General features: G+C 42.1%; 1 protein-coding gene across 1 annotated transcript; it reads left to right on the top strand.

The window, feature by feature from the left end:
- Window positions 1–7,829: 7,829 nt before the first annotated feature.
- On the top strand, window positions 7,830–10,352 carry LOC112845456 (NXPE family member 3-like; the record flags this gene model as incomplete). Its single annotated transcript, XM_025904861.1, has 2 exons — window positions 7,830–8,021; window positions 10,257–10,352. Coding segments are annotated over exons 1-2 (288 nt in total), but the record flags the coding sequence as incomplete, so codon positions are not given.
- Window positions 10,353–11,865: the final 1,513 nt, after the last annotated feature.

The raw sequence follows: 11,865 nt of genomic DNA on the forward strand, positions 1-11,865 counted from the left end.
TCCTGCCACAGGGGAGGAGAGGTGGCAGGTTGTGGTGCCAAGGTTGCTGAGGTCAGCTGTGCTGGAAGCCTGCCATGGGAGCACTGGCTCCGGCCACTTTGGGGTGTCCAAGACCCTCCGCCGCCTCCGCCAGGGCTACTACTGGGGTCAGCAGCGGAGGGATGTGGAAGACTTTTGCCACAGCTGTGATGCATGTTCCTCGCACAAAGGGCCACAGGACCAGTCCCGGGCTCAGCTTCAGCAGCAACCAGCTGGAGCTCCAATGGAGCGAGTAGCTGTGGACGTCATGGGCCCATTTCCTCATACAGACAGAGGAAACCGCTATGTCCTTGTGGCCATGGACTATTTTACCAAGTGGCCGGAAGCATATGCCATCCCAGATCAGGAGGCTGAGACTGTCGCTGATGTATTAGTGGAGGGGATGTTCAGCCGCTTTGGAACAGCAGAGACCCTCCACAGTGACCAGGGGCGTAACTTTGAGTCCAAGGTATTTGCTGCCATGTGCGAACGCCTGGGGATTAAGAAGACCCGCACCACCCCACTTCACCCCCAAAGCGATGGACTGGTGGAAAGGTTTAACAGGACGCTGGCCCAGCAGCTAGCCATCCTTACCTCAGAACACCAACAGGACTGGGACTACCATCTTCCCCTTATCCTCATGGCCTACAGGTCGGCAGTGCAAGACTCCACCCAATGTACACCTGCCCTGCTCATGTTAGGGAGAGAGCTGAGAACTCCCGCAGAGTTGGCTTTTGGGAAGCCCCCGGACGCGCCAGAGGCACCACCAGGCCGGGACTACGCAAGGAGGCTGCAGGACCGGCTGGATTCTGCACATTCCTACGCCCGGGAGCAGCTGGCGAAGGCAGGCCTGCGCCAAAAGAGGAATTATGACATCACCACTAAGGGGAGGCACTTCCATGCTGGGGAGCTGGTGTGGGTCTACAGCCCAAAGAGAAAGAAAGGACGGTGTCCTAAACTGGATAGCAGCTGGGTGGGGCCCTGCAGCGTCCTGGAGCGAGTGGGGGAAGTTGTTTACAGGGTGCAGTTGCCTCCTAGAGGGAGGAAAGTGGCGCTGCACAGAGACCGGATGGCCCCCTATAGAGGGCAGTCCCTCCCCTCCTTCCCTGAGGGACGTGTACAGAGTTCCCCTGACCCTGCACAGAGGGACCCCGGCCGGAGCTGCGTTCCCCTCCCTCGGACTCTCCACCTCAAAGCCCCGAAGCTCTGTGTACATCCCAGGGGCTCAGGAGGTCAAGGAGGGAACGTAGGCTACCACCCCGCCTCAGAGACTGTGTTGTTCCCTCGGGACGAGGAACTTATTGCTGGGGGGCAGTGTAACGATGGTTAAATGTTATTTTACAGTGACATGTTGGTTATCTCTGCACACTGTTGTTATTTCTTTAAGATACATGTTTGGTTGTGCTGCAGGAAAAAGGGAGTTAATGTGTGCAGGAAGGGGAGGGGGGTCTGTGTGGTGGTGTGTGACTGTGCGGGGCTGAAGTGAGGTGGTATGAGAGCACTCTCCCCGGAGTTTACGGCCTGTTTGCCTGTCACCGAATAAACGGACAAACTGAGACCAAAACGTCTGGTTCTTGAGAACGTTACACTATATTTGTATGTATATATGTAGCCGTAGCCACTCTTATTGATGATCTCACTGAGGCCTTTGCAGAACAGCAGTGGGGACAGCGCATCTCCTTGGTAGCACTTGATGGTGACCAGTAGCGGTTTTTGATACGGGCGACACGGGCGGTTGCCCGGGGCGGCATCGTGGTGGGGGTGGCATCACGGGCATCGGCAAAAAAAAAAAAAAATTGTTCATACTCATGCTGCCCTGACATCAGCCAGCGCATATTGGGAATGGCATAGGCACCTATCGGTTTTCTAGCGCCCATTTGCTGGGTATAAAGGCGCCCTCCGGTTGCGAGGTGCGCCTGCTGCTTGCGGCACTGGGAGGAGAGGGCGGGGCGGCGGGGATCATGTGGCTGGCTGGAGCAGCATCTAATAACCAACCCGCAAAATAAAGCAAAATAAAAACAAACTAACAAACACGAAAACACCAGACATTATGATACAGACTTATAATTTGCACCGATGTTTTTTCGAAATTCTATACGCGAAAAGTGAGCGCGAGAGCTCTCGGTGCGCCTGCTCGCTGCCGAAGTCAAAGTAAACTTTATTGTCATCTCCGCTACATACAGTCCAGTATATAGAGAGACGAGACGACGAGGCTCCAGTTACAGCAGTGCAAGTAAACAAACAATAAATATAAGAAGAGTAAGAAAATAAAAATACACTTTAGGAATAGGGGTAAAGGGATCTATAACAATTTAAATTTTATAATTTACAGTTTGCTGATTTAAAGTCTCACACACAGCCTGTCGAAAGGGGAGGGGGGCCTGCTGCTTCCAAATAGAGCACATTTCATTCATAATGTTGTAAATCCAAGCCCATTATCTATTCATGATTTGAATCCTGGGTTGTGTGAAATCCTAGAAATACATCTTAGACAAAGTGAATCTGTGAACTAAGGTGTAGGTCTATTAGGTTATGTTGTGGCGATCCTCGAGTTGGGGGATTTGTGTTCATACTGGAGTGCAAAATTAAAACCAGGAAGATGGACAAGAAAAGTTCAAAGCCATCAGGTGCTCAGTTTAGAAAGAATAGGCGCCAGAGGGAGTGTTCGCCCGGGGCGCCAAACAGGCTAGGACCGCCACTGATGGTGACTTATCCTATGGGCTTGAAGTTGGCCTGTAGTGTTGCACTCCACATCCCCATAGAGTTCCCAATGAAGGATCCAGGTGTGGGGATATTCTTCTTTTTGACACCCATAATCTAGAGGGGTTTTGGAGCCAGCTTTTGGACACAATTCCCAGAAATACTGGGGGAGGAAAGGAAAACAAAACGTATGATGCCTTTTCTATGGCCTGCTTTAACAACGTGCTAACCTTATTTACAATCAATGCTGCAGCAAGGGTACTGACAGGGACTAGAAAGAGAGAGCATATTTCTCCTGTTTTGGCTTCCCTTCATTGGCTTCCTGTTAAATCCAGAATTGAATTCAAAATCCTGCTCCTCACATACAAAGTCTTAAATAATCAGGCCCCATCTTATCTTAATGACCTTGTAGTACCATATCACCCCATTAGAGCACTTCGCTCTCGCTCTGCAGGCTTACTTGTTGTTCCTAGAGTATTTAAAAGTAGAATGGGAGGCAGAGCCTTCAGTTTTCAGGCCCCTCTTCTGTGGAACCAGCTTCCAGTTTGGATTCGGGAGACAGACACTATCTCTACTTTCAAGATTAGGCTTAAAACTTTCCTTTTTGCTAAAGCATATAGTTAGGGCTGGACCAGGTGACCCTGAATCCTCCCTTAGTTATGCTGCAATAGACGTAGGCTGCCGGGGATTCCCATGATGCATTGAGTTTTTCCCTTCCACTCACCTTTCTCACTCACTATGTGTTAATAGACCTCTCTGCATCGAATCATATCTGTTATTAATCTCTGTCTCTCTTCCACAGCATGTCTTTATCCTGTTTTCCTTCTTCACCCCAACCGGTCGCAGCAGATGGCCGCCCCTCCCTGAGCCTGGTTCTGCCGGAGGTTTCTTCCTGTTAAAAGGGAGTTTTTCCTTCCCACTGTCGCCAAAGTGCTTGCTCATAGGGGGTCATATGATTGTTGGGCTTTTCTCTGTATTTATTATTGTGCTATCTACTGTACAATATAAAGCGCCTTGAGGCGACTTTTGTTGTGATTTGGCGCTATATAAATAAAATTGAATTTGAATTTGAATTGAAATAAGGAGTAACAAAGAGTGAGCAAATGTTCTCTTGTACAGCCACGACAATAATCAGGTGGTGAAAGGCCTTGTAGGAGGAGAACATGTTCAGAGGTAAAAATGTGTGTGGGGGGCAGGGGTGCTTGATGAGGAACCCAACGTGGTTGTGGAGTCTCCCCTCTTCCAGTTATTGGGCCGTTCTCATCCTCCACCCACAGAGTAAAAAAATACTCAGTAAAAGCAAAGGGGTATAGAGAGAAACACACTGACTGACACTACTGGCCAAGTAAGAACAAAATCCAAGTCAATGCTGAAGTACTCCTGTCCATGTTTTTCTATCCTCCTGCGTGGAAAGTGGCGCCGCATGACGTCACATATAAACAGGAAATAACGATAGTGAGCGGTGCTGTGGAAATCACGACCTGTCGGATTTAAAACATTAAGACACAAATACAATGTAAAGCTATCAGTAACAGAGTTAAGACGGACGAAGTCTGAGTTTAGTCCCAGTAGGACCAAACGATGTGTCGTTTTCCCAGCTCCAGGAAATCAGCAGGCTCAATGGTCCAGAATGGCACAGATCAGGTCCTGCAGCACGTCAAACCTGTGAGTCACGCTTTGTGCTAAGAAAGACTTAAGTACAATAACTAGAGTCAGTTATCCGCAAAAACAAACATGACAAGGTCATATTCGTTAGGATAAGACCATATGTCATTTATGTTTATTTATCCCAAAGTTTCCAAAAGTTGAATCTGTTCATCTGGACGTAGCGTTTTGTGGGAGAAACGTTTCGTCACTCATCCAAGTGACTTCTTCAGTCTCAGCTGACTGCAGGTTTCCCCAAGAGAATGCATCAAGACGTTATCCCAAAGTTGTTCAATTCAAATACAGCTGTCATAAGTGTAGTAACAAATGTGTGTGTGCGTGTGTGTGAAAACCTAGATGAATATGGAAATGCGCAGTAGTTTATACAGGAACTATTTTCCTTGTTTTAGTTTTATATTGTTTTAAATGCAGGGAAAACGTGCTGCTATTGTACTGAAGGGTTAAAGTACCAAATAATCATAAACAGCCAAAATAAATAAATATCTGCTTACACCTATGAGTAATGTTGAAAGCTCATTTATATTTTACAGGCTGGGCCGCAATCATTATAACGTTCAAATATTTTGATGAAAAATCTCTCCATGTTTATTAGCTGGCAGATGTTCAGCATCTTCTATGATTGCAGAGAAGTTTTACGAGAACTTTTTTTCCCCCTGAATAAATAGTTACCAACCCATATTTTTTTCTTTATTTTTTTCCTGTACCAGGTGAGCTCATCACGCTGCTACACTGCAGGGAAAGATGAGTACTGTTCATCGATCATGAAATTCCAAGTTTGTAAAAGAAAGGTCCGCACATGCCTTCCAAGGTATGGCTGCATCTTCCTATTCTTGGTCGTGTTTGCCTTAAGCTTCGTGATAGATTTCATGGACATCCTGGAGGTGAGGAATTGTTTTTTCATTCATTTATACATCTTTTCTCTTACGCTTGTCCAATTCAGGGTCATGAGGGCTGTCCCAGCTGTCTTTGGGGAGGAGGCAGGGTGCACCGTGCACATAGAGACAGACAACTATTCACACTCACATTCACACCTATGGGCAATTTAGAATCACCAGTTAACGTAACCCCACCAATTGCATGTCTCTTTATTCATTTATTTGGGACTTAAATCATTTTAGGCAGTGAGATAAGGTTCAATGAACTGTGTTTTTAGAATAGTTTCATTTAATTAATGACAGGCATTGTTTTTTTGTTGGTTTTTTTACATTTCAAAATTAGCAGTGTAGTTTTCTTGCCAATGGTTTCTGTATTTAACTGGGATGTTGTAAATATAACCAGCAGACATGATGGCAAAGGATTGATCTGTGAACTCTGTCTATATGGCAAATAAATGTCTACCTGTGCTAACCAAGATGCATTGTAAGCAGGTGTATTTATCTTATTTCCACCAGTCCTGATATGAGAGTAATTCTTTCACCTAGCATGTAACAAATAAATCTAAACCAATTAAAAAAGTGATTGGTGATTATACCCCCCACATTCCATACATTATACACCTCTCCAGAAGTCCCACAGTCACTGTGAGTGGAAACACATTTAAAAAATGTTTGTACAAAATGACCTTGGGCACCTTAAATAGCAACATAATGGCTTCTTACACAAAAATACAATTTCTAATCTGACAACTTAAATATAAACTTTAAAAAAAGTATATTATAAAGTATATTATTAGTATATTTCACAAATAATTCTTTTTAAATATTGTTTCAGTAAAAATGTTTAAAATCCACAGTATATTACTAATATTTTTCAAATCTATTACAATTGACTGTGCTGTTCTCATTGTCAAATGCAAATTCTTTTTCATTAGGTGTATTTCGTCCTATATGATAGGGCATGGTCTAGAAGTTACTCGATAGTCATTTGCAATTACACTGTAAGGAGGGGAAGTCTTATTTCCTATTTACCCATTGGTAAAACTAAATACCTACACTAACTGAGCAAAAGAATGAGAAACAATATACAGAATCTTCAAGTTTTATTCGTTTTGTCCCTTTTACCAGGACAAGGTAACTCCATAAACCTTTTTTTAGGTTTGCTCCCTTATGAATGAGGAGACACGCTGAAGCTCACTCACCAGATAGCTTCCAACTGTCTTTACTTGTAAGCACAATCAATGAAGAACAGTTACAACCCACTCACTGAATAATGATTTGTTTCACAATCTAAGAAGAGAAGGTTTACATGCTCCATAATATAGGCTGCATCAAAATATTGTGTAGTTAAAATGTGCAAACATCATTATTTTCTTGTTGTTTTGTTGAAAAACAACAAAAATCTATCTAGTACAATCATCTTTTTTTTTTTTTTTAAATACTCAGAAGGTACTCATTAGTTTAAAAAAATAGATGAAGCATCCATGCATGTAATTTGAAAGCTTTGTCATAATTTCTTTCTCTTGCTGTGTATTTTTAATCTTTACTGTAAAATCCAGGTCAAAAGAAAATTAAACCATGAGTCACGGGCAAGCAACATGACTTACTATGTGTTAATAGACCTCTCTCCATTGACTCATACTTGTTATTAATCCCTGTCTTTCTTCTTCCCCAACCGGTTGCGGCAGATGGCCGCCCCTCCGTGAGGCTGCTTCTGCCAGAGGTTTCTTCCTGTTAAAAGAGAGTTTTTCCTTCCCACTGTCGCCAAAGTGCTTGCTCATAAGGGGTCATACGATTGTTGGGTTTTTCTCTATATGTATTATTGTAGGATCGATCTTACAATATAAAGCGCTTTGTTTGTATAGCGACTTTTGTATTGATTTTGCGCTGTATAATAAAATTCAATTGAATTGACCGTGGACCACAAATTACGCCCTTGGAACTGTTCTGTAGGATGGATGTCTGGAAGGATGGCTGGCTTTGTTGCCTCATTGTCCTAAATAGAGCCAACATTGTGATAAAGTGCATGTTCATGGTAAATCATCTCTTTCTGTCAGTTTAATGTTAATGTTCACCCAGACTAACTGAAGTAACTCGGATATTGGAACAAGCTCAGGTTTAGTGCATTCATTTGTATTTGACATCTTCACTGAATAGTTTATTCATTTTCCTGAAGATCAAGCAGATGTGGATCATTAGACATTTGTGTTGGCACAAATAAGACATGAAAGTAGGAAATACAATTTCAAGAGAAACGTTTTATTGTAATTTGTTAACTGCTGGCCATTTATTTTATGGATTTTTGTCTCTGCTGTGCTCTCTCTCTGTTTCCCATTTTCAGAATACTGTGAAGTCTACCATCCATAGCTCATACGCGGACAGACATTATGACTTCTGCAAATTCCAACCACTGTCCCTTAAGGAGACTCATGAAGAATACTCCTAATGAAGTCCATCGCTTGGCCTGAAACTCCACCTTTACCATTTCCTCATTACCTGAGCAAGACCAGTGATCCCTCACACAGCAGCTTCACCATTCTCTCAGGGAGGAAGACGGAGAGTGGCACAAAGATGATAACTGGAGATTCTGATCAAATGTACGACTTCCAGGGGCTTCCAAAGAAATTTGGGGGAGACATTTTACTTGCCCGGCTCCATAACCCAACTCTTGGTGCAGGTGTGGTAGGGCAAGTGGTGGATCATCTCAATGGCTCCTATTCCGCTGTGTTCTATTTACCCTGGGAAGGAAACGCAGAGGTTGAGGTGATGCTAAAACTGAATTTCAATGTGATCATGGTCTTTCAGTCAGCCTTCCTTTTTAATACAATATGATTTCAGACAAAGGTAGGATTCTCATTTCAAGATAGTAGACTAACAAGACACAGGTGCAAACGATTAAAATAAGGATAGGGAAGTAAATTCAGACACAGGAGACAACTTTCAAAGTAAAACACAAATGGTAACAGAATCTAACTAATCAGACACAATTCACACTTGACATAAAATGAAGTAAATCTGAAAGCCAAGCTATAAACACTGAAAAAAGGTTTCAGGTCCTAAAAGGACATGGAAGTTGGCTCTAATTTGACACTTCTCAAGTTTAACTTTAAGCTTTGTTAAACTTCACTGCACCAGTCAAAAAGCCACACTCTAAAGCCGAGACCACATTTTTGTGCATGACTTTACTGCAACCAACTTTAAGCATCAATATTATGTGATACATCATACATCTCACTTCCAAAAAAGTATGGACGAAGTGATTTGCAAATATCATAATCAAGATTTTCTTCGTAATAGAACAATAAAGTTTAAACTGGGAAATGTCCTGCTGTAAGGAGAAAAAATGTCATTTTGAATTTAATGGCAGCAATACATGTGAAAGAGTTAGAACTGAGTCATGTTTACCACTGTGTGGCATCTCCTCTTCTTTTAACAACTAAGGAAACCAAATTTGTATCATCCTCACTTGATATAGGATTCTAGTGGATAACAGGCCTGGATCGTATCATTTTTTTAATTTTCCTAATGTTGGTCAAAGGTCTGGACTGTAGGTAGCCCAGTTAAGCAGTATGTGACTCTTTACTATGAAGCCATGGGTTGCAAAAGATCACTGTTTGCTTTGCATTCTCTTTCTGAAACATGAAAGTCTTCCATGAAATGCCATCTTCTAGATGGGAGCATATATTCCTCTAAAACCTGTAGAAGAACGGATCCTCCACCGAGCACTGATGATGCTTTCCACATGTGCAGCTGCCAGTTCCAATAGCATTAATGTGCTGCGCTGACATCAGAGAGCAGGCTTTTGAACGGAGTGCTGCTAACATGATGTTTCCTTTCTCTTTATTAGAATTTCAATTCATGTGACCGCAGAACAGTTTTTCCACTTTGTCTTATCCAATTGAAATGACTTAGCCAGAGATGATAGTGGTGTTTCTTTATCATGTTCACACGTTGCGTCTTCTTTCATGATAGAGCTTTAACCTGCACTTGTGAATTGCATGGTGAACTGTGTTCACAGAGTGATTTCTGGGAGTGTTCCTGGGTCACACAGTGATTTCCATGACAGAATTATGCATGCTGTCTGTAAGCCTGAAGGTCCAGCTATCTATATTTTTTCCCTTATCCCATGCTTACAGAGATTTCTCCAAGACGTTTGATGATATTATATATTGCTCCAATATATTATAATATATTGTAGTGATGAAATATTCTAAGTGTTTTCATCCTACATTTTGGAGCATTGTTCTGAATTGTTCCACAGTTTGTAATTTTTGCATCTTTTCTTTTATTCAAAGAAACTGGGCCTCTCTGAATGTTCTTTATCCCAATATGTTACTACATGTTGCCATTAACCTAATTACTGCAAAATGTTCCTCCAACTGTGTTTTAGTAGAGCTCACTCTTCCACCCTTTTCTTCCACTATCCCATTTTTTTAGATGCTGCCATCAAATCCAAATTGAACTTCTATTCTCAGAAAATAGTCAAATTTCAAATGTCTTAAAGTATGTTTAAATGAAAAAGAAAAAATGTATATATAGAAAATGTATTGCTGTTCCCTTAAAGATAAATACTCGGAGAGTGCGCTGATTTGGTAGCGGTTTGCACTCTTGGAGTGCTTCTTTTGCTTGTTGATTTCTAAAGCCACTAAAACCATATTAATACTGACAAGATGACCACTATACATCTAGATACATGATGTCTAAAAGTGTGGTTTGCATATTAACTTCAACCATTTGCTCTTGTCATAAGCATATGCCAGGCATGATCATTTGACATCATCATGATCTAAGGGAGTTTAGCTGTGCTGTATGCTATCCACAGAGAATACAATAGGAATGTCATTCTTTGTCTCCAGGTAACACTGGTTCCCCAGTGAGGCAATTACAGTGCTGCACAGTCTGACCAAAACACCCTGACAGGATTTACTTCAAGAGCCTCTTCCGCTCAGGCTACATCAATGAAACTACTGTCTGTAACGTATGTTTGCGTCCAACCAGCAGCCTGTGTGCAACTACACTGACCTCCGTACAGGCGAGCCGTGGTTCTGCTACAAGCCAAAGAATCTGAGTTGTGATACCAGGATCAATCACTCCAAAAGGCTTAAAAAAACCTCATGACCACAGAGACCCTTTTTCAAAGGTGTGTATATGCCACATTATCTGTGTGACCTAAATGGGGAATTTCTAAAGTTAGTATAGGCAAAAGTGACTGACACAAAAATCAGTCATACTTGATGATTTTGAGGTTTTTCCAAAAGCTAATATTTTACACTCAGACGGTGAAGCAAACCTTGTCTGTACTTGTGTTAATGCTAAATGGGTTAAAAAAGGGGTGTTTTTGTTTTGTTCTCTGCAATCAAAATCATTTTGTTGCGTGTGCTTTGCCTCAGTGGTGTCAACATGAAAGTCTCCATTCCAGCTTCAGGACTTCCGGTGTCACTGTTTTGCCAAAAACTAAAGGTAAAGTACAATTTTTCCAATTATTTACATTTTTTTTATTAGTATGGAGTAAGCTAAAAGTTTTTGGATGCGATGTTAGTGTTCATGTGGAGAGATAATCCCTAAGAAGTTTTTTTTCAGTGCTCCTTCAGAAGCTTGACTGCTACACATGGATCACTCCCTGGAAGCCATGTTCTGTGCCCTCGCAGTGCTGGGTCTTCGCAACTGTGTTGAAACACTTCAACTTGTCTTGATCTCACAATTTTCATTGCACTGTGTGTGGGCCCACAGTTGTGTGCTGATACATACTAGATGTTCAGTTTCCAGTGGATATACTTAGACTTCTCAGAATGTTACAGTACAGCTTTCCTTCAGGAATTCACCTGCACAAACCTGTAAATGTCAAACAGTGACTACAGTTCCAGTTGATCTCCCACCGGATGTGCTCTCTGCACAAATTTAAGGTCCATACTTAAATGATAGAAGGCACAATGCAAGTGATTATAACAGGACCTTCCAGATGCAATTTAAAAGTAGCTGCACCAGAAGAGTGTCATAAATTAACCATGAACAAAAGATAAGGTTTTTGGTTTTCTGACTGACTGTTTCTAAAATGTTTTGATCACACCACAAGCTGCACTTAGCAGATAAAATGCTGAATGAAGTGCACCCTCTCTCTTTAATCTTCAGTTTGAGGCAAGTTTTCAACATCCACACATGTGGTGAGTTGTAAGGTTTACAATCAAGACAAATTATGATATGTGCAAAGCTGCCATGATTTCATGTAGATGGCCACAGGGTTAAACTGTTCCAAAACTAATATAGTGGTGTGAAGTCTTGCATCTGTAGTATGATGGTAGAGTGGCTTTTTTTTCTCTGGAATTTGCTTAACTTACGCATGATTGCCACAGTAACATTAGACTTATCAGCTGGTTAAAAATATACTATTATTTATTTTTTAACATCTTCTCAGGATGGTCCATGGTGAGTAGCCGCACTGTGAAGTCTAGACCCTCTGGGTATTATTTCCACAGTTGTGGCGAGCATTACGTGGCCCAGTGTTCCTCACTTCAACACTTCCTCAGCTATCACTCAGTGTCTGAAAGGAAGGTGGTTCATATTACGGAGACTCCACCGTCAGGCAGTGGTTGAATACTTTAACGCAACA

Source organism: Oreochromis niloticus, unplaced genomic scaffold (genome assembly GCF_001858045.2).
Source record: "Oreochromis niloticus isolate F11D_XX unplaced genomic scaffold, O_niloticus_UMD_NMBU tig00007398_pilon, whole genome shotgun sequence".
NCBI classification, from domain to species: domain Eukaryota; kingdom Metazoa; phylum Chordata; class Actinopteri; order Cichliformes; family Cichlidae; genus Oreochromis; species Oreochromis niloticus.